Source organism: Thunnus maccoyii, chromosome 23 (assembly GCF_910596095.1).
Source record: "Thunnus maccoyii chromosome 23, fThuMac1.1, whole genome shotgun sequence".
Lineage (NCBI taxonomy): Eukaryota > Metazoa > Chordata > Actinopteri > Scombriformes > Scombridae > Thunnus > Thunnus maccoyii.
In genome coordinates this window covers 1,326,963-1,350,715 of record NC_056555.1, presented here as the reverse complement: position 1 = coordinate 1,350,715, position 23,753 = coordinate 1,326,963, and the positions used below count along the sequence as shown (strand labels likewise).

The 23,753-nt window shown below is 40.2% G+C and overlaps 1 protein-coding gene across 2 annotated transcripts in view; it reads right to left on the bottom strand.

Annotated features, from left to right (window-relative positions):
* Nucleotides 1–23,017, bottom strand: part of braf (B-Raf proto-oncogene, serine/threonine kinase) — a 40,323-nt gene extending 17,306 nt beyond the window's left edge. Inside the window, exons 1-10 of one of the 2 annotated variants that reach the window (XM_042402822.1) lie at nucleotides 22,724–23,017; nucleotides 13,003–13,104; nucleotides 12,625–12,912; nucleotides 10,182–10,285; nucleotides 7,725–7,827; nucleotides 6,524–6,672; nucleotides 4,906–5,025; nucleotides 4,652–4,811; nucleotides 3,565–3,604; nucleotides 1,075–1,194 (exon numbers count right to left, since the gene is read on the bottom strand). In XM_042402822.1, coding sequence (XP_042258756.1) covers nucleotides 1,075–1,194; nucleotides 3,565–3,604; nucleotides 4,652–4,811; nucleotides 4,906–5,025; nucleotides 6,524–6,672; nucleotides 7,725–7,827; nucleotides 10,182–10,285; nucleotides 12,625–12,912; nucleotides 13,003–13,104; nucleotides 22,724–22,879 — 1,342 coding nt within the window. In that variant the 5' untranslated portion in view covers nucleotides 22,880–23,017. The remainder of the gene's footprint in view (nucleotides 1–1,074; nucleotides 1,195–3,564; nucleotides 3,605–4,651; nucleotides 4,812–4,905; nucleotides 5,026–6,523; nucleotides 6,673–7,724; nucleotides 7,828–10,181; nucleotides 10,286–12,624; nucleotides 12,913–13,002; nucleotides 13,105–22,723) is intronic. The other variant, XM_042402823.1, reaches the window with a different exon arrangement.
* Nucleotides 23,018–23,753: the final 736 nt, after the last annotated feature.

The following is a 23,753-nucleotide window of genomic DNA, read 5'->3' as shown; positions in this document are numbered from 1 at the left end:
TGTGTGTATGTGTGTTTTTGGTCACATGCAGAGGAAAGGTGAGGGGGTGTTGGGTTGGATGGCAGTTAATGATTTAATAATCTAGACTTCACAAATCTAGAGAAGAAGGCTGTTTTCACATTCATCTGCTAAAAGTTGCTAATTGCTATGCTAATTGAAAATCTGATTTGTAGGGCGTGTGAGCACAATTTGTGACATCACAACTAGTTTGGAAGCCAATCCTGGTCCAATATTCAACTTACATTCAACTTATATTCACATAAGGTATATAAGAATGAGTGTTAGTTGTGACATCATAACTAGTTTGGAACCAATCCTGCTCCAGCACGTAATTTACACAAGTGTGATGTGGAAACTTAAAGTCTCCAGTGCACAAACACTGAGAATGGACTTTACATTGAAAAAGGAGACATCTTGTGTCCAGCAGCTCAACTTTTGAAACAAACAATATTTAATGAGGGAGAAGGAGTAGGTGCCATTTTAAGGATTTTAAAGTGGTGATTTATACTTTTTTGTGGAAAAACCATATCAGACACACATTATTGTTCCAAGCAGAGTATTTTTGAATATCTCAACTCATGTCTGGAGGGGATCTTTAAATACTGTTGATTATGTTGTCTTTTCATGTAAATTAAACACCATCAAAACTAATGCAATTCTGATCTTTCATATTTTGGTAGATGTTTCAGTCTAATGCATTTTGAATGTGGCTAAAGCCTAGAGTCAAGAAGTGCTGCCCCTTGCATTACTGTTATTACTTTACTAGTGTGCTATTATGAAATACAGCTTAAAAAGGTCTTGAATTGAATTGGTGAGCTAATTAATGGAAATTTATCAGCAATCAAACCACCATCCATGGAGTGAGATGTGTCTGATCAGAGTACTGGTGAGATCTGTGTACAACCTGTGAGCTGTCAGGTGTGTGGCAGAGAGAGCATGTGAGGACATAAGGGGAAAAAGAGAGAGAGGGGGACACACAGTGGATGTGACACAGGGCTGGGGTTGGTGTGTGGGGAGTGGGCGTGAGGAGGGGGGGGGGGTGAAGGACACAGGAACACACAGAGGCCTAACTACCTCGGAAAACAGGCTCGGGCTCAAAATCAAACACTATGTCATTGGGGTAGGAGTATAGGAGGGGGCTTGAGGTCCGTGTTCGGTGCTTCCTCAAGCAGCGGGCGGGGTGGGTCGGGGGGGCTGCAGGGCAAAGAGAGACAGACAGACCATCACTGCTACTCACCCTGCCCCTCTCACCACTAACTAACCAACTAACTAACTAACTGTCACCACACTACACTGTTAGCACGTTAGCCTAGCTGTGTTTGTCAGGGCATCTGAAGGATTCACACTGCCAAATTTCATTTTTTAAGATATTTCTAATAGAGTTCAGTCTTCAACTATTTAGGAAATAATCCTATTTGTTTTCTCTCCGAGCATGAGATGAGAAGATAAATAAACATAGCACAAAAAGTAAGGAAATTTGTGTTTGGTGGATTATTTCTTTGTTGTAACAATGCTTCTTGGCAATAAATCTTATATCGTTGGAAAGCCTGTTCATTTCCCTTTTAAATGGTGTCACATTTGTAAGGAACATGCATTTGTGGGATGAGCAGCAGAGCTGAGTATGTGGGTTGCGCCAATGAAAAATTTGCCAAATCTTCTCTGCCAATGCTAAGCAGCTTATTCTGCCATTGACTCTTGTTTGGGGCTTGATGGATTGGATGATTGAAGTCACAACAGCCTGGCACCTCCTCCTCATGCTGGTCACCAGCATGGTCACACACTGCTGTGGGATGGCATCCCATTCTTCAACCAGCATTTGTCGCAAGTCAACCAACGTGGTTGTGTTGGTCACTCTGGCACGAACAGCACACCCAAGCTGATCCCACAAGTGTTCAATGGGGTTGAGGTCAGGACTGCTGGCAGGCCATTCCATCCTCTCCACTCCCAAATTCTGGAGGTAGCCTCCGCTCTGTGGGGGCGAGCGTTGTCATCTTGGAGGATAGAGTTTGGTCCCAGACTTTGGAGATATAGGATTGCCACTGGTTGCAGAATCTCATCTCGATATCTCTATGCATTGAGATTGCCTCCAATGATGACAAGCCTTGTTTTTCCAGTGAGGGAGATGCCACCCCACACCATCACACTGCCTCCACCAAAAGATGTTACTCTATTGGTGCAGCAATCAGCATAGTGTTCTCTACGTCTTCTCCACACTTTGACCCTACGATCCAACTGCCATAGGCAGAATCTGGACTCATTGCTGAACATAACATTTCTCCACATGTTCAGGTTCCAGTGCACGTGTTGTCGACACCAGTGCAAACAGGCCTGATGGTGAGGGGCAGTCATGGCAAGCCTCCTGGCAGCACCTGGGGGTACCAGAAGCTCAAAACAAGAGTCAACAGCAACAGCAAAATACGCTGTTTGGCACTGGCAGAGAAGATTTGGCAATTTTTTCATTGGCACAACCCACATACTCAGCTCTGCTGCTCATCCCACAAATGCATGTTCCTTACAAATGTGGCACCATTTAAAAGGGAAATAAACAGGCTTTCCAACAGTATAAGATTTATTGCCAAGAAGCATTGTTACAACAAAGAAATAATCTACCAAACACAAATTTCCTTACTTTTTGTGCTAAGTTTAGTATTATGATGTCTGTGTGTTAAGCACAGAGCTGGAATCAGGACCTGGTTAGCCTAGCTTAGCATAAAGACTGGGAGCAGGGGGAAACAGCTAGCATGGCTCTGTCCAAAGTAAAAAAACAAACAAACAAAAAAAAAAACTACAGTACCAACACCTCTAAAGTTCACTAATTAACACAATGTATTGTGTTTATTTAACTGGTACACAAAAGAAACGTAAGAATAATTTTGTGTAGGGCCACCCACTAACCTACAAATGGATAAAATGTTCCATTTTATGAAACAATTACATTTTTATTTCATATTTCATTAAATGTTAATGAAAATGAAACATTTTTATTAACATTTATTTAATCAATGTTTACTTAATCAGTAACTGAACTGAGAATATGTATAATTAAATAAACCTAGCCAGCAGCTAGCTTACCTGCTGCTGTTTAGCTCCAACACAGACATGTAATGTGCTTATTTAGACATGTACTGCTTGGGTTGCTGTGCTTTGTATAGAAACCCCACAGACTTCATTAATTAATTACTTTAATTACATTAATTACTTCACCTTCACATCATTAAGACTAAAATAGGCCTCTGATTTACTGTCAAACTTCTGGGTGATTTTATTTTCACTAAACTTCTGTAATGAGGTCCTCCTGCAGAGGAGCTTGGACTAGCAGAGTAACTCAAAGTAAGAATGGAAAAAGGTCTGCTGTTCTTCCACAAACCCTGACCCACAGATCTGAATAAACGTATGTGTCCTCAGCTGCTGTTCTCAGTGACTAGTAGGGTGCAGGACTAAAACAACTGACTCAAGTTCTCGGGTCTGAATTTCACACACACAAAAGACCACGAGCACGCAGACGCAGGATGGTGGGAAAAAAAGCCACAGAATGAGCATGAAGTCTCCTGCTATGATCCTTACCTCCATCTGACCTCGGTAAGCTCTGATCTCGAATCAGATCCTGAAATGAAGGAAAGAAATTAATAACATGATCATAGTTTACTGTACCGTTTACTGTACAGTTTATTGTAGCTGCACTTGTAGGAACTATTGTCACAGCAAGTGTAGTGGTTAGAATTGCACCCAAAGTTAAAAGTACTAAAGGTACGTGAAGTCAGTTTTAGAGGCAGCACATGGAAATGGACACATGGACAGCTCAAGGTAGGACAAATTCAGGTTGAGAAGACGTTTCCACACGAGTTGAAAACATTTTCCACTTATCCCGAGGCTTTAGGACTCCATTTCATTCACAAAAATAAGGAAAAGAGCTCTGGTCGGCAGTTCAATAAAAATGTTTCTACTAAGCTGACCTGTCACACACACTAGGGCTGTAACGGTTTCAAAAAAAATCATGCTCAAATGAACTTTAAATTAACACAAAATTTGTTCTAATTAATTTACACGCAACACATGTATCTTAACCCTGACCTAGTTTTGGAATAGACATCCGGTTTATTTGCTGTGACAAACTAACAGATTAGTTGTGGTATCATGTGTCATGTTACTGTAATGGAGTTGCACAAAGGCAGCAGCAGTTTCACCTTTATTAAAACAGGAACACTGAAGTGAGTGTTACTGGTACTTGCATCATTGTTTTCCATAAGCTCTGTTTTCCATGTTCACTCTAAAACATGAGGCCAGCATTATCAGACTTGACCAAATCAAATTTAAAAATATTAACTTTGGATTTCCCTGCCTCCTTTTGGATGGACTAAGATCACTAACCACAATGGGTTTTCACAGGTTGCACTTTTAAAGAACTCACTCCTTTTCTGACCCTTTCAGACTTTATATGGTCTCTCTCAAAGCAAATTCTGTGAAGGCAAGCTGGAGGCTCAAGAATTTTTGAGGTTTTCAGCAACATCAATATTGCTGCAGCTTTTTGTCGTTTAGATGCTGCTCTCTGGTAAATCAGTGACACGAGCTGTTGTTTGGCTGGAGTGAAACCTGCAGAGTCATGGTCCACATGTATATCAGAATCAGTCCAGCAGAGGGAGAGCAGACTCACATCGATGTTGACAGGCTCGATGGTGTTGATATGGACATTGGGAGCTGAGGACGAACGGTCCCGCTGGCCAAACTGGTTGCGGTGGTCCTCCTCATTGGGCCGGAAACTGGGTGGGATGGGTATGGACTTGGACGGGGACACAGTAGTGTGGCATATAGACCTGGAAAGATGAAATGTGTCAGTGGATAGGATTTAAAACAGACTTTTTGGACTTGCCGTTGGAAAGAAAATCTGCACATTAATTCAAGACTCACCCAGTGGAGTCAGATGGGGGGAGTGATGGGCAGGCCTCAGACACGGGGGTGGTTCCCTCTGAGGAGACCTCCTCCTGGGTGAACGGGTGATGCTCAAAGAACTTGGACACTAGCAACAAGCTGCAGAACACAAATCATCAAGGTTATTCATTCATTCATTCATTCATTCTTGACCCAGTTTGACTGGAGTCTAAATTACTTAGAACTGAATTAAGAGACACTAGATGGAAAAATAATAAAGTCATGAGACAGACAAAGTAAAGTCAGCTTCTCTGGGACAAATATTTGTTTTAGCATGAATTAAGTTCTATTTTATCTCTGTAAGGTTGTAGCTGCAGTGTGCACTGGGCATCTGTGGTATCTAGAAAAATGTAAAGATCCCATCCACATGTTTTCAGACATCTAAAACTATTCTGCTTTGAATAATAATTTGTGTCTGATATCTGTAATTTGTAATATGTTTTTTCTGCAATTGCCTTGTTAAATTCTATAAATGATATCTACTCCTTCATCCTAATTGAAAAATCCAGAATCTATGAATATACACATATTTTCATTTGAAATGTTTTCCTGGTGGACACAAAACATCTCCTACTTCACTGTAAAGTCCATTGTGTGTGTGCAGGAGAGGCTTTAAGTTTCCACATCACACTTGTGTAAGTTAGCTGTATACTGGACCACAATTTGCTCCAAAGTAGTTGTCCAAATCATGCTCGTATGAATTGCAACTTAAATTGAGATTTAAGATGAGCACAGAGAAACTTTCCACTTCCAGCAGATGAAACTCTGCATGGGTATCAGTAAATACCCAATATTAAAGGACTCAGAATGGGATCTGGATCAAAAGATAGACATGACATCCTTTTCCACTGTTACGCCGATGACACCCAATTGTATATCCCAATAAAGCCTGGCACCTGGCACCTTTGGTGTTTGTTCTAACTATTTAAATTATTTTATCTGGTTTATATCTTATGTTTTGGATCTTCTTTACTTGCGTTCTCTGTTTTTATTGTGAAGTTCCTTTGTTTTTGAAAGGTGCTATATGAATAAAGTTATTATTAATTTTTAAAAAAAAGTGATTTGACATCCCTAAAAAAATAAGAATTCTTACATCTCTTGACTATGAAAATAAGTTTTAATATATAAATGTGCAGGATATTTTAGGGTATGAAGTGATATTGTATTATACACTTATAATAATAATAATAATAATAAACATTAATATTTGTTCATAGATACAGATAGATAGATATTGATATACTGAATTTAGGTTGGTGAGAGATTCATTATATTTGATACATTGTAGTTAATTGTCTTATCTATCTGTCCATATCTATCTGTGACAGTAGTGCTACTTTGAAATATTTTTATAGATATTTTTACACAGAAATGATTAAAATGTGGAATAGATGAGAAGTAAATGGAGTATTGACTGTTTATAGCCAGAACAGCTGAAGAAGCTTGGAAAAATCACAGCTCACATGAGCAGTGATGTAGCCTTTAGGACAAGGAAAAGACTAATTCCAAGATCCATGTGTATTCATGTCACATGACATCACTGCAGCACAGTGCTACAGTAGGTTCAATCGTGGTCTTTCCCATGTGTGAGACTTACTCTAGTTGGTCGTAGTTGACACACATGAGAGGAACCTCGGTGCTGCAGCGTTGGTGGAACTTATAGCCACAGGTCTGACAGCGGAAACCCTGGAACAGCAGCTTTCTGCAGAAGTCACAGAAGGCCAGTGTGAAGAAGGTCTTCCTCACCTGTCAAACACACACCGACAGACAGTCAGCACCACGCAAGGCTAGAAAATAGAATTAATGCATTGTGTTTATCATCTATCACTGTGAGCAAGTTGTGGAATTTTGTAATATTGTGATTTGTAATTTTGTTTCAAAGATTCCAAATTCCTCCCAACATGAAACTGAAATCCATACCATGATGACATGGTTTACTTACAAGCAACTCTAACATTAGCAGCTATAAAGCTAAAGGACAGGTTTGACCTGTTTGGTGTAATGAGCATTATTTGCACATCAGTGTACCAAAAACTGAGGAAATTGTATTAGATCCTAGATTAATTGGAGATCATAGCTCTGTTGCCATACACAGTCAGTTATGACATCAAACAGGTCACGCTAAATATTTAGGGGTTCACACTGATAGTGAACTTAGCTGGCATTCCCATGTTGCAAGTGTCTACAGGAATGTTATACTTCTACAGAGCTTCCATAGAGTCCATTTTACAAAGTGGTTTTAACAGCTGGTTTGGAAACCTAGTTGTAACATTTAAGGCTCAAATGTTTAGTCTGGTTAAGACGGAAGAGAAGATTATGGGAATGCAGTCAACTATTCGGCAGGCCAACCTTATCTACCCCTCTCATGTGTTGAATTCTGAGTATGTGCTAAGGAATTCGGGAAGGAGGTGCAGGGTACCCTTGTGTAAGCACAATTGTTATAAACATTCATATTTCCCTCTATCAGTTCAACTCATTAAGGGACAACTCCTGAAGGACAGACAGAAGGGCGAGAAGCATGTGTCACCCTGGGACCCCCTGCGTTTTTTTTAAGCTCCGAGTCTATTTTTTCTCCTCTGTCGTGTTTAGTGAAGTGTAATCTCCACAGACAGCTCACACAAATCTCCCACTGTGACTAACTTCACTTTTCATTTGGATTGAATGTATGGGTTTGCTGAAAATGAAACATAATGTTAACAATGATTAAAAAGTCTGAGTGGATAGAATGATCAGGTTCAATATCTTAACTCTTTGCTGTTACACTCCACTGTCATACACAGTAGTCTAATAGTACTTACAAAGTTGTGTGTGGTGAGCGGCACGTTCTCCAACACTTCAACATGTAACTCCTCTCCTGTCAGCCAGGAGATGTCCGTGTCCCAACCGATAGGCTTCTTCTCTCTGAGACAGGAAGTGGAGAGTTAGGGGAGCTGTCTACACATTCATAAACCTACGATGCTGTCCGTTTAACCACCATACTGAGAATTATGCAAACATAACCATGAAGTCCAGTACATCCTAGAGTAGAGAGATACATTTCATACATGGCATCTAAGATGTACAGCTGCAACGATTAGCCATTCTATAGATAATTAATCTGCACCAATTTTGATAACAGAGTTATTGTTTTTGTCATTTTTCTTAAGCAGAACTGTTCAAAATTTGCTGGTTGCAACTTCTGAAATGTGAAGATTTGAAACTTTTCTTTGGCTGATTTCAAACAGTAGATGGCGTGTTCAGCCATTTTCAACCAAGCCAACTTTGGTGGTGTCAATGTCAATATTCATAATAATATTATTCTTATTAACATCTGTATTAGTATAGTTATCATTATTACTGAGGGAAAATGACAGCATGTTATGATCCTATCACAATATTATCACGATGATGCAAGACACTGTAGAGCTCATCTCCACCTGAATCAACATCTGGATCAGTCACATCTGGAGCTGGCTCACACTGTGATCAGATCTCAGGTATAAAATGACTAGATACAGTCTGACCACATTCTTAAGAAAAAAAAAGAAAGACAGCCTTCCAACAAGTTGAAAGGTCTCCCTGCTATGTTGAGCTGCCTGACAAGCTCCTTCTCTGCAGAGGAAAGAGAAGCAGAGGCCACACAGCAGCATCACTTCCTTTGGCCTGAGAGGGACGACGTTTAAGTCCACCAGCTCTCTTTGCATAATGAGATACAGTACTGATTGCATATTAATACCAGACGGAGACGAGGTCATACTGACAACAGACAGATCTTAGACTTTGTAAAAATACATGAAGATTTAGATTTGAAAGGCCATGATTCCACATTTATGGTATTGTGCATATTACTACATTAATGTGACCAGCTTCTTTATGTCACATAATTCCTTTCAGTAATATAGCAAGACTAACTACATGAGCATTTACATGACAAACTTCACCAACATGAGGCTAGAAGTAAACATTCATTGGTTGCTGAGATAAAGAAGCACTTCTGTGTTCTGTGGATTATACAGACCAATACACACTGCTTCTAGAAAGAACTTTTTTTTTAAACCTTTTAAATTGGTATGAGCACCAAAAACTAAGTTCTAGTCACCAGCAGTGTATTGGCAGAAATCTCAGAGAGAGATATCTCAAAATCTAGACACATAAAACAGAAAATATATTTTTATGTAATTTAGGGGGTACTGACCCTTTAATAAAACTATAAAAATGCATATAGTCTGCTGCTTTCACACAAACATCAGTGTTCATAAGTGTTATTTTGTATTCAGTTGTGTAGGAAAGATAAAGTTCAAGATTCCAAATTACTACAAAAATAAGTAGTCCAAATATCATGCATTAAATAAAAATAGAGATACTGCCATTTTTACATTGCTACTGTGTGGATAATATACTGTAATAGAACATAATGTAGTGATTATTTGCTTTACATTATGTACTGCCTTCCTAACAAGATCACAGTTAGAGGCAGATATCATTGGAAAATGTTCAGTGCTGGTGCAAATATGAAACCTGAGTTTATGTATCAATACTAAAATAATACTTTGATAGCTGATACTGTACCATACTTAGTGAGAAATATAAACATTTAACAAAATAAACCAAACTTCCCAAATGTGTGACTTTAAATTTCTTAATGCAAAGCAGCCGTACAACAACTATTATTTGTGTCAAATGTTTTTTCCACAAAAAAAGTTCAATCACATCATTTAAATCTATAAAATGACATTTTCTCCTTCCTCTCCCTCTGTGAAAATTCCAGAATCTATGAATATATAAATTGTGTAAACTGGGTGCTGGAGCAGGATTGACTCCAAACCAGTTATGATGTCACAACTAACATCATAACATCATCATACATACCTTATGTGAAAACAAACTGCACAATAAACATCACAGTAAAATAAGAAGAAGCAAAACACATTTTCAGCAGAGGGAGATTTTTTCAAGTGTATCTTTAAACATCAGTCAGGTGTCCATCTGAACACTAAAAGAGGTTTTCCTCATTGCAATCATTCCTCCTGTTCATACTGGATATTAAAAGATCCTTCAAATGTACTTTCAATGTTAGTGATGGAGGCCAAAATCCACAGTGTGTCAACACAGTCATTTAAAAGTCTCTGTGAAGCTTCTATTCAGCTTCAGCAGTCTGAGTTAGTCATATCAAGTGGATATCTGACACATTTACAGTCTTTTTAGCATCAAATTCCCTCTTTGTGTTTCCTCGGACAGTGTTTCCCTGTTGAGCTGTGGTGGAAGTATAGACTTACCCGTCCTGTATCCTGTAGACTGCACAGCACTCTGGGATGAGTCCTCGCATCATCAGAGCTTTCTTCAGCGAGTCTCTCACAGTCATCCCACAGCGGGCTGGGACCTGAACACAACACAGCAACACTCAGCCAACAGAAAGGAAATGAGCCCGACACAACCGCAGCTAGTTAATGTTGAAACCTGAAACTGTAAAGTTGGAATGAGAATGTTCCTCGTAGCCATTATTCATCTTGGTGAAGATGGTTTCAGGTCTGCTGGCAGCAGGGCTTTCATCTGCAACTTCCCACTGTGGAGCTCATCAAAGTGAAAGGGGGTCACCTACATTCACTCACTTCCCAGAGCCTAGCACTGTTCATCAGCCAAACCACTTAGAAAAAACCCTTCACTGTAAATAGACAATGAAACCAATGTTAATGTGTATGCAACTCAACAGTGCAGCATCTGAACTCAGACTCTGACCTTAAACCCTAAAATCAGCCTGTTACAGGTCGAACATGTCTTCAGTCTGAAGCACAGTGAAGAAAACTTCTTCTATAATAAAAAGGCTGCATCTAGGGCTGCAACTCATGATTATTTTCATCAGCAATCAATCTGTTGATTATTTTCTTGTTTAATTGACTAGTTGTTTGGTCTATAAAATGTCAGAAAATGATGAAACATGTCAATCACTGTTTTTTTTTTCACATTTGAAAAGCTGGAATCAGACAATTTTGACATTTTTTTCTTTTAAAAATGACTCTACATGATTAATTGATTATCAAAATAAATTAAATGAATAGTTAATAGTTGCAGAGTTAGATCCATCTACCTTCATTAATCACTGATTAAATGCACCATCCAGCACGTGACACAAATCAAACACACTCACAATGTTGCGTGACCAACAGGTGAACTTCTACCTTCAGTGTAGTGCTCACAAACTTTCCGCTGTTGATCTCTTTCACAGTTGTAACCTCCAAGCTCTCATTCAGCTCACACGTTTGAAAGGTTTGAGGAGCTCAGCGGGACAGGAGAGGTTCTGCTTGTATTAAACACTGAATGAACAAGCAAAGGAGCTGATGTAGAGAACATCAAGATGTACGAGACTCACAGAATGCTGCTTAGACAACAAACTCACTGATGGTTGCATCTCACTCTACAGATAAGAACATCAACAACCACTCCGTTGCATAGCAACGTAGCATTTTGTGTGTGTATATGGCTGTGTGCACTAAGCAGTGTGTAAAAACTAGATCTTTTTGATACCACACAGAAGGCAATTTATTACCTTTCTCACACTACTATCAGCCATAGAATGACTGAAAAGTGTAGGGAAAGTAAAGCCTACAATTATTTATTAAGTTAATGACATTTATATCACATGTTCATCAGCACTTCCCAGCTGTAACAATAATTCCTAGCAGTATAATTAATCAATGACCATGAGCTGGACCCAGACAAGTGGCTGAAAACTGATGGATGGCTTCACCAATGAAAAATATCAATCAATTTAAGTTCATTGAAGTTTTTGCTGAAATCTTGACTTGTCCATAGTGAGTGGATGAGCTACTGCCAGTGCAGTAGTGACAGTGTTTGCTGCAGGTCAGATGGTCACTGAAACTCCACAAATAAGGATTAAGAAGCTTCCTGCAGCACAATCCACTGTTACACCAGTCTCACTATAGTTGTAGAACATCTCTCGACAGCCCCAAAACACATATGGGAAAGTTATAATTAATGTCAACGTCTACAGCAGGATAGACATCATATTTAAGACATTAGTAAAGGTATTTAAGTAAGACTAAGTAAGGCCTTTTTTGAGGGAGATGAATTCAATGCTTTTTAAGACTTTTCATGAGCTGCAGATACTCTGTAGAAGCAACGGCCATCAACACATCATGAAGCACATTCTGCACAACTAAAACAATGTCCAGAGGTTTAGGTAAAGAGAAAATGTTTTGATACATTTGTTGTGACCAGAGCTAGAAAATAAGATTCTAAAGTAGAGTTTTAGTGGCCTGTCAGCTCAATAACTGTGTCTGCTGTCTGTACTGTCTTCTGTGGTTCTCTGGTTCTCAAACCAGTCAAGAACCAAGAGAGAATCACTGATAGAGGAATCTGTAAATCAGATTTTGGTTTCTTCTAAGCTTTGACTAATCATGTTCACTACATACAGTATGTATCCTGAGTAGGGCTGTGATGATAACCCTAATACCATAGTCATGCTATCGCTTCATTGTCTGGTAAGACCCGAGGTGGTGGCCTGTGTGTTTATATTAACAAAGACTGGTGTAGGAACACGGTGATCATCTCTGCACACTGCTCAGCATTAGTGAGTTTAGCCTTTTATCCAATAAAAATTGTTTTTGGACTGTAAAGCCCAAAGGATACATTGCTTTTTCACTGCAGTAAGAAAAAGTCCATACTGTCACAGCCCTAATCCTGAGAGAGCGTCACACGTACCACTGTTCTCTGTTTGTTGGGCAGGAAGACCCTGACGATGGGCTTCTGGGGGGAGCGAGGGTTGGCTCGGCTGGCATCGGTGGGTGTCTGTAGGACAGCCAAGGTGTTGGGGGCTGAGGGAAAGGCCTGAGCCCCCCCTCCAACCCCACACCCTCCCATCTTGACCTCCAGAAGAGCTGGCATAGGAGAAGGAGAGCAGGAGAAGTCTGTACCATTGCCCATGGCCTCCAGCAGCTGCTGCTCCCTCTGCTGCAGGGCGTCCAGCTTACTGGTGTACTCCTCATAGGCCTGTGTGGATGACATACCAGAGAACCTCAAGAAACAGTCACAGGCTGGATTTTACTGTGGCTACACTTAGAAAAGCTAAAGCTCTCTTACCTCTAGATATATGGAAGGAGGATTGTGTTCTCCTCCAAACTTGTCCAGCAGAGCCTCTAAGTGTTCTTGTGTCAACTTTATCATCTGTTTGATGTTCCAGATCTGTGGGGAAACATACCAATGTTGTTGATGTTAAACTGATATCCTCCAGTACATGAAGAACAGGCCAATAGAATCATTCTTCCCTGACTTGGCCTCTCCCAACAACAGTGCACAATGGATGACCCGAGATATTCTCAGAGTTTACACTCATCGCCTTTTGAAATGCTCACTGTGTCAGAAGAGGAGATGAAGAATTATCGCCATGACTTGGTCGAGAGACACTGAAGACTGAATGTTAGAGCCCAACCAATTACAGCTTCACATCCTTTACAACTTGCATGATGTACAGAGATGATTGGAAAGAACTCAACTGACTTCTATGACCTGCAAGGCATCACAGAAGGTCATGGGGTTCATGTGACCAATGAGGATACCAAGCTAGCAAGCTACTCTGTTAACTTTTTTACTGCCAGCTGACCACTGTTAGCTGTGTGAAGGTTACAATGTTATCTAATAGAACACACTGGCTGTGGGTTCGACAGTGTGGTTTGATGAGCTTCTGTTTTTTTAAATGTTACATAGAGCATAGAACTGTGACCCTGTTCCTTATCAGATATTTTGTCTGACGGACATTTTCAATAGACATGGTGGACGACTTTCTCTGAGCAACAGACCGAAACATTAAAAAATCTGAGGGAAATTATATGACAAAATAATAAAATTACTTATATTGAAGGTAGGGATGTGCTGGTATTAAATGATACCAATTTCATGCTACAATTATCGTAGCTTAAAATATCATGCTAAACGGTATTATCACGATAATCAACAATGTTTCCAAAATTCTTCTTTTAGTGCTAAACTATAGTTCAGCGACTTCACACCATGATCACCTGGGATTTATTCACTGAACAGTGGTCTGTATATTGCAACTTTTTGGACTCTGCATAAGAAATAACATCAAAAACAGTTTAAACACACAGTAAAGCAGGTTGTTCAAAGTTTAAACCTGCAGTGTGGAACCTTTGTCTCTCCCTTCTGGCATTGAGGGTAATAGCCAATAGTTACCTGGATGTAACTCCAGTTCTATGAGTGCATGTATCAGAATTTGGTCCATTCGGTCCAGTAACATTTTGGAAAGTCGCACGATTAAATTATTTTATCCCTCAAGTTAGCAGAGGGCTAAACCGGCAGTTGGCAGAGGTCTCTGGTGTGCATACTCTATGGGCACCCTTCAGCTCTGGCAAACCAATCATTGCTGGTTGATGTAAAACGCATCACTACCAGCGTGCCAACGCGGGAATGTAGCCACAGACACCATAGTACAATCTCCAGTATACTGCCAAATACAGAGAGATTTACCTGGTGGTGAAAGGCTTAATCAGCATTGTGTGAACTCGTTTGGCAAGAGTTTGAATGTAATGGACATTCATTTCTATGTAAAAGTCCCGCACTCCAGCTTTAAGACAGCTGACTGGAAATCACTTTAAATGCAGCTCAGTGTCAGTCTCTCTTAGATTCTACACACTCATTCTTCATAGTAAGTGTTATCTGCTGTGTGTTAACAGTTAAATTCATTTTTAAAAGCCAGAGACTTTTGTTGGCCTTTTCCATATTACTAAACTACACCAGCAGAGCTGAAGCTGACCAGAGAGGAAGAATGTGTTGCGTGTGATCTTGATGCAGGAAGTTTGTCAGTCGGGTAAAATACAGATCTCTCTGTCTCTCACAGATCATTAGGACTAAACACCCAAAAGCTAGCTGCGCTTCAGTGAGTTGATGATTAATGTTAATATAGAAAGTCATGGCCAGAGTGGTTAGAGCTGGACAGACAGGAGACTGGTTCTCTGTGCTGTGGTTATTCTGTCTCTGTGTGACCAGTAGGAAGCTATACCATAAGCATGTTTCATCGCAGTATATTGTAAAAAAGCTAAACCTGCACATCTCTAATTGAAGGCGTTTTACTAATTTGATTTTGATGCATTCGTTACATTAGAATCACTACTTTGTCCTTTTGCTGTAAAGTTTTACTAATATACAAAGCCACTGAATACTAGCCTACTGATGCCTGTGGCTGTCTAAGTCACATGACTTAAACAGACACATACCAGCATCTCTGCTGTTTCCTCCTCTACCATCCAGTGTGGCTGACAGCACTGTCAGCAGCCAATCAGGAGAAACACTCCATTCTGCGCTTGGATTTTATAACTGAACACACTTTTTATTTCTCTGTGTGGAAATCTGATGTTTTCACATCACAAATGATGAACAACAGCATTAAAACAGGTCAAATATGAGACTCATGTAGCTGTTATATCAGTGTAGTCCCCCCCCCCCCCCCTTTCCTTGTAGTCCCTCCTTCCAAGTCAACTGAGAGAATCCTGAGATGGGGAGAGCCGTAGTATGTCTAGAGATGTGCCAGACGCTGTGGCAATCGTCTAATTCTGGCATCAGTAACAAGGTGAGTGTGGTACAACTTTCACCACATCAATCCAGATAAAGACATCTCAGCAAGAAGCTTCATTAGATTCTTGCTTCCATTTTTCAAGTTCCAAATAGTGTGCATGCCTGGCTCTAGATCTAGATCTCAGAATCACCACCCATGTCTTTGAATTTTTTTTAAAAGAGGAATTCCACCAATTTTAAACACCAAAGTCTGTTTACAGGTATTGTGGAGTACTACTGCATGTGTGAAAAAAAGTTGTAAAGTTGTTTGTGTCTCAAGAGGAAGCTGTATGAAATCTGATAAGTTGCCTCAAGTGATGTCACTTGAGTCAGTCAGTTGGGCCTGAAGACTACAAGTCTGAAAATGAAATAAACATTTTACCAGACCTCTGTAGCCTGTTCCTCATCTTTGCTGGAGGCTAGCAGCTCCAGGCTACATTAGCCACTACTAGCATAACACAGCTAAATCTGTTGATTTGAGTGAATCGAGTACAGTTGCATTGTGGGTAATGTAGGCATCAAGTTTTGATAAGGAAAATGAATGTGTGGAATAAAAAAAAGACAATATCTCTGACGATGTTAACGTAGTGCAATGCTAAATCTGTAGAGTTCTCTTTGAACCAGTTCTATTTGGTCTGAAGTTGACGGTGTTTCCCCAGTTGGAAAAATCAAACCAAACAAATTGAAGCCTTGTTAACAGAATTACCAATACTGTGCCTAACAAATGCTACCACTACTTCTGTGTCAGCTCAAAGTGACATCTACCGTCAGTAAAACTACTTCCACACTTCAAGTGTTCATAATAAAGCCTACCAGGAAAGGAAGGGATTTTGCCATTTAAAAGGATTTTAATGTGCAGGAAGTGTTAAAGTCCCCCTCCACTCAAAAATGTGTTGTTCAAAGTGGAAAGTTCCTCTGTGTTTATTAAAAATCTGATTTGAAGTGGTGAGCCTATGAACACTATTTGTGACATCACAACTAGTTTGGAAGCCAATCATAGTCCAATATTCAATTTAAACCAGTGTGATGTGGAACCTTAAAGCCTCCACTGCACAAACACTGAGAATGGACTTTACAGTGAAGTAGGAGACATCTTGTGTCCAGCAGTTCAACTTTTGAAACAAACATTATTTAATGAGGGAGAAGGAGCAGATGCCATTTTATGGATTTTGACATGAATTTGTAAGTTAGAGAAGAATTTAAATGAGAAAGTGAGAGCAGCAGAGTGGTGAGTATGACATGACTGTTGTTGTGCTAACGGAGGTAGTGCTGTGAAGATGTACATTACATTGAATTGAACGGGACAACTGGTAAACATGGAGGAAGAGTTGTGTTTGCATTAGCAGAGGAATTATTTCAAGTAAAACCATGGTTCTCTCTGTCACTATCTGACAATTTTGAGTATTAAATGGGGATTCTGTACAGTAAATACAACAAGTGGCCACATCACCCGGCAACAATATGTCATTATCAATTAATCTACTGATTTTTCCTGGATTCATTGATTAATTATTTGGTCAAAACAATGAAAAACACTCAGTATCCAAGAGCACAAGATGATGTCATTAAATATCTTATTTTGTCCAACCAACTGTCCAAAATATTATAATATTCTTGCCTTAATTTTCTATCAATCAACTAATCAATCAATCGACTAATCGTTGCAGCTCTACCATACTGAGCCAATAGTAGATATAAATTACAATTACATTCTTTTAAATCATCAAAATGAGAGCAACATAGGGCTGATTCTTACATATTTGCATTAACAAACAAAAGAAGAAAGAAAAACATATCTAACGTGTGTGAGAGAGATGGAAGTAACATGACAGGACAACACTTCAGAGGAACAAAATCTAGAACAGAATGAGTCAGAATCATCAGTCACTGCAAAAGACACGATGAAGCTATAAAAAGGCCAAGAAAAGTGCCAGACAATCCCTGCTTTTGGACTATACAAACACTTGACAGGCTCCCATACACACGAGGAGATTATGGATGTCATTTTTAGTTTAGAGAAATTTGTAAGAATTCCTCTTAATACTGACTTAATACTGTCATACTTATTTCCAGCCCCTAAAAAAGTTCCTTCTCAGTGGGTTGTACTTTCCAACGGTCCAGGAACCAACAGGGTGGAGCATGCTACGCTAAACATTGATAATCAGTCAAACACACTAGCCTTTTGGAGTGTTGGAGCTGAGTGGTTACTGCTGTATGCCACATAACCGCAACATCCCTGGTTCCACACATCACGCCTCTCTCTCTTCCCTTGTTTCCTGTCTGCTTGTCTACTAGGGGTGTGCCCGAATACAAATACATTATTTGGCAAAGCACAAATAGTGTTTTTGTTTTTTTTTTTTTACGAATATTTGTTTCATAGAAATATTTTTAAAATTATTTGTTTTCGGGAAAAAAAGTAAACCATGTCAACTACCAGCATGCAGGTTGGTTACATCTCTACCTCAGTGTCTCTCCTCTGCTTCCCTGTTACATCTATCAGCAGGTATTAACGAGGGGGGTCACATCCACCTGCTACATGACGCATATTTCCTAATTTGAACATCACTCTCAGTGTTGGGAGTGTTCCCCAGAGATAAAGCTGAGCTACTGACACATGAACAAGCTTCATGAACACTAGATTTTCTAAAAATAGAAGTTTAATAAAACAAAAACAGGATTTTTAAGCCTCTTTCCACTTTTATTCAAATACAAATAATTTTGCTGCCTCAACAAATACAGATACAAATACAAATACTGGGCCCTCTGCACATCCTTATTGTCTACTATCAGCTATCCATTAAAAGCAAACACCCAAAAATATCTTAAAAATAAAAATGATCCTTTTCAACCACCCTCTTTAAAAACCCAGCAACAGCAAACAAGTTGTAGTTCAGACACTGTGCTGAGGACATCCAGACAGATTTGAGACTGTGACGCACAATCAACAACTATATCAGTACGTTTTATCTCTCAAACTAATTTTAGTCGACTTGCACATAACTCCATAACCCCAAACAGTTCCAACATCGGCTTGTTCGTCTGTCACAAAGCAGTAAATTACATACAACACAGTGAGTACAATCTCTTCAGTGTTTACAATATTGTTGTGAATATTGTAAACAGAACCATGGCCGTGGAAGTTATCGTTGTTGTATTGTCATTTGCAAATATGACGTCCAAACCTCGTTGAATTTGCTTAAACTTGACAGAGGTTTATATCAAGTAAAAACACAGAACGTGAGCTGCTGTAGGAACTTTTTAGTTCCTGTAAATCCCAGCTGAAACAATCAGTCAATTAATCACTTAGTCAATCAACAGAAAATTAAGGAGCGTTCTGATTAATTAATCGTTTCTATCATTTCTCAACAAAAACATTCTCAGGTTCCAGCTTCTACAATGTGAGGATTTTCTTTGCTTCATATAACTGAATATCTTTGGTTTTTGGAATGCTGCTCAGACAAAACTAGACATTTGAAGATGTCACCTTGGCTTCTGGGAATTTTACTGTGTATTTCTCACTATTTTCTGACATGTTAAAGACAAAACAATTCATTGTTTAAATAAAGAATATAATCTAACAGATTAATCAATAATGATAATAACTGTTGACTGCAGACCTTATCAGAGTTTAGTTCCTGGAACTAAAACTTCCTGGAACAATTCACTCAAAAAGGGCTACAAATGTTCTATGTGATGGATTATCTATCTGCAGCAGATTTTCATATACTCAAATGAACTGAAGCCAAGAGCCGTCTGGAAGGAAGAAAATCCATTTAAGAGTGATGCTTTGGAAAAATGGTCAGTATGAACAACTTGTTTATAGGTTAAAACATGCAAAAGCAGCAGTATGCTCCTTTAATATTCTATGTCAAAGAGCAGATGAACGAGTACGTCACCACCGACTGTTTTCTAATGGTCCAATACAACTTCTACAACATGTTAGTTGTCCAAGATGAAAATACAGCCTGATTCTGCCGGCAGTTCCAGCATGTTGGGTCAGAGCTGGTAACTGAAATAGACTCACAGCTGATTTTCAACAATTATTAACAAAATCTAACTTTTTATTGTTGTCAAAGTTGCTGCTGCAAGTATGCAGCTCACTTTTGAGATTTGAGAGAACATGGCGTTCACTATGATGCATTATCTGACTAAATCATGCTTCAAGTCTATGCCACAGTGAAATGAAAAGCTTTAAAAAAGTGGGAAAACACTTGAACAATCTACAGTTTGTCCTGGAAAATGCTCAGCAGTGATGTAAAGTACATGTCATTTGTAAAAAATGATCTAAAAACATGGAAAAACACTGATGTGGCCATTAAGCATGACCTGAGAGCTGTGTGTTTAGCATGAAGAGGAGCCATGGAAGCGCTGAAGCGATGGCTCAAGAAATGACTTTAGATAGTTTTCAGTTACATTTCTCTCTGCTGACATGTCTCAGTGGTGCATGAGCGACTGACATGTTGAATTAGACATGCTTTAGCTGCTTTGGGATTTTGAGCCTGGAAGTGTTACGCTGTCTGTTAAGACATCGTTAGAGAACAGCATCAAGCTGTCAATGGCCACAATTTTAGTCAGAACAAATCAGTATTATGATGGAGGAAGATGGAAAACAACTGCCTGGGTAAAGTTTGAAAATTTGGTACAGATACCAAAATTAAAAACAAAAATAAAAACACTGATGTCTAGTTTAACATGATATACCATATTTCTGAATGAACTGGTGTTATGGTCTAAACCAGACTAAAAGTTTCCTGATTTAAAGGGGCATTCCACTGATTTTTACACATGGAGTTCATGAGGACTACTACAGTATGTTGTGTGATGTCTTCTGTGGCTCTGGAGATATTGAGCCAAAGTCTGAAAAAATAACACTGATGATGTCATAGTGATGTCATCAGGGCTCTCTCAGCTTGGGCTTGACACTTCAATTTTTTTTTTTTTTTTTACATTTTAACAAGTCTGTATTACAAACATTTTAAACTCTGTCTCCCGTGACTCCTCTGACCTTATGGACTAAGGCGATAACGCTGCTGACGACGCCGACCACATTACACAGAATGAGTATCTACAGATAAATACAGCTTCTTCATCCCTGTCATCATAAAATCCACTGTTTCAAATATCAGCAACATACATTCAGTCACTGTAAGCCACTAACTCAGATTTTAGCTCCACAGTAACACCTGTCCTATTATTGGGAGAGAAAAGAGTGGGATGAGTGCAGCGTTTCTCAGACGTAGGCTCTACTTAGGCGGCTCGCCCAGGTAAGATTAAAACCTGCCCAGGTAGATAAAATCTGTCTGAGCTGCGTGCTGCAGTAACTGAGTGAGGACTAGAGGCTTCTCTGTGCGCAGCCACCTAGCTAGCGTCTACCCATAGCCTGCATGTGAGGCGTTTAGAGGACGTCTGTAAATTGTAGCTACAGAAAATAACACTCTACCCCCTCGGAACTGCATGAGTCTCTGCGTGCACGTCGGTCGCACGCCGTGTCACCCGCCACCACGAGTAAATTCTCAACCTGTGGGTAACACCGGAGTGCATTTTTCTACTATAGACACATTTCAGACAGTGTTGGAAACGTACTGAGGTTCCAGTCCAAGAGCTGAACTACCAATTTCATGTTTAAACAAAGAGGATGACACCTCTCTGATTTGAAAAAGTTCAACTATAACAGCAGCTTTATGAGCTAGTCTGATAAGCAGACACAAAGAAATATCAATAAGGAAAAATTAAAGGGTAAACCCACCAATTTTACACATAGAAGGTGAGTTTACTCATCATTTGCAGTACTCATCAGTGTGTGTGTGTGTGTGTGTGTGTGTATAATATCTTCAGTAACTCTGGAGAAGCTTCGTCAAGTCTGAGAAAATACTGGAACCCTGATCGTGTCATAGTGATGTCATCAAGGTTATCTCAGCATGGGTTAGGAGACTGCAAACGTATACAAGAAGTCTGCTTGAAAAACAGCAAGAGTACAGTATCAGGCAGGAAGGGTTGCATTATGGGAAATGTAGGATCCAGTGTTTTGCAGTCATTCTTTTTGAAATCTCTCTCCTGTGAGGCCCCTAGCTTGATGGAAGAGCAATGCTGAAAAATCACTGGTGTGACCCTTTAAATGTGTTTGAAGTACATCACCCCCCCTGGAGCTCCTGAAAACAGACCATAGTCAAACTGACATGTTCATATGAAAACTCTGATGAGAATATAGGGAGCATAAAACGGGGCCAGGGGCCACAGATGTGTGACAGGGACAGGTGACTGTATGAGACATTTGTTAATGTATGTATGGAACAGAGAACACACCCACCTCTGCTCTAATGTAGAGGTAGACAATCAGATATTAGTAGTATATTCAAGATAATGAAGTGTTCTATCCCAGCCTCACTGCTGTCATGGTCCAGCAGTGAGGCCTGACCTGCACACTGAACACACATCCAGGCTAGGCTACATGGTCACTGTGCATTACATGATGAGGGACACAGCCTGGCTGATGGTTCCTCATGTGTGTGTGTGTGTGTGTGTGTGTGTGTGTGTGTGTGTGTACGTGGGGGCGGTGATTGTAAAACCTGTAATATAAATAAAAGCAGCCTATGTAGCTAAATCACACCTCAAAAAAAAAAAAACACACAAGCACGACTTGAGTTAGCCTCCACCTCCATCATCACCATCAGCCCTCTGAGGCATGGATGTAGGTGAGCAGTCTCAGTGGGCTGCTGAAAATGAAACTCTGAGCACGTTAGAACGCATTAGGACGCGGTGTAATTGCGTGTCTTTGTTGTGTCAACAGCGGTGTGTGTGTGTGGTGTGGTGTGTGGTGTGTGTGTGTGTGTGTGTTTGTCTCTGAGTGTGTGTGTGTGTGTGTGTGCTGTGTTGGCGCACCAGGCTGCAGCTGCAGTGAGCCTGGAAAACGGAGCCAGGAGCGAATGGAATAAAGCAGGCCCGAAATAAACAGAGGCTCCGCCGGATGAACGCTTCCCCTCCTGCTCGCATCAGTCTGTCGCATGTATGTGTTCAGTGGAAGGCCGAGGCTCGTCAAAATGAATCGTTTACATTTAGTGCATCGTCTCGCCCCCCCTCCTCCCTCTCCCCCCCCCCCTCCTCCTGCACTGCATCCCCCCCTACGATCCATGTTCCAGCCGGTGTTTCCTGAACATTTACATCCAATTACCTCCGCTCGTAGCCCGTGTCCCCTGCCCCGCTTGGACCCCGCTACCCCGCCGCCGTAGCGCCCTACCTCCTCATCCTGCGGACCTCCGGGGATCCCCGCCGAGCAGGAGGAGTCCAGCCCGGCGCCCAGCTCCTCCAGGCCCCGCTCCCTGCCCGGCTCCCGCTCCGAGGTGTCTCCGTTAAAGACGGGCGGTGGGGACTCGGCGCTGCTCAACGCCGCCATTTTAAACTGCGAGAAACTGAGTGGAAAATAATGGAGGGAAACGCAGGCTGGTGCTGCGGACAGGAGGGGGAGACAGAGACGCAGCACCGAGCTCCACACTCTCAACTGGCCGGATAACTGCTAACCCTGCCACAAATATAGCATTCTCATCAGTAATAATATAAAAAATGTTTTAATATCACATTTTCATATTAATAACATAATATATTATCACTCTCATTATTATGGCCTGGTTAAGTAACGGTTTAAATGAACTCTCTCTCTACAATATTGCTCAATTTACAGGTATGACACAATAAATAAATAAATAAATAAATAAATAAATAAATAAATAATGGGGTTAAAATTTAAGCAGCCCTTCATGAGCATTCATTCTGCATGGGCCCCAGGGCCAGAGCTTACTATTGGGCCCCTATTGACTACTTTCAACCACACAATATGACAAAGTACACAGAACTCTGTACACCCAACTTAGACTATGTCTTATGGGACTTACAAACACTGACAATTATATACAAGCCTCATGTAACTGTCCCCCAATGTCACAACTTTGGACACAAGATCATCATTTTTCCCCTTGACCTTACTCTATGCCTCCAGATTAAAACCTCCATATAACTTAACTGTCACTAATTATAGAAAAGAAAATCATATTCAATCATATTCATTGAAAAGAAAAGGAAATATCTCTGGATATCATTGATGTTTGACAATCTTTTATTGGACAAATCAATTCACAATATTCAAAACCACACAGCAGGCTGTCTGGAGACATGTGAACTGTTTCATACATGATTCAACCTTCCTGTCAACCTTCAACAGATACTCTCAAAATGATTATTCTGAGACAGGACGTCCAGACAAAGTGATAATG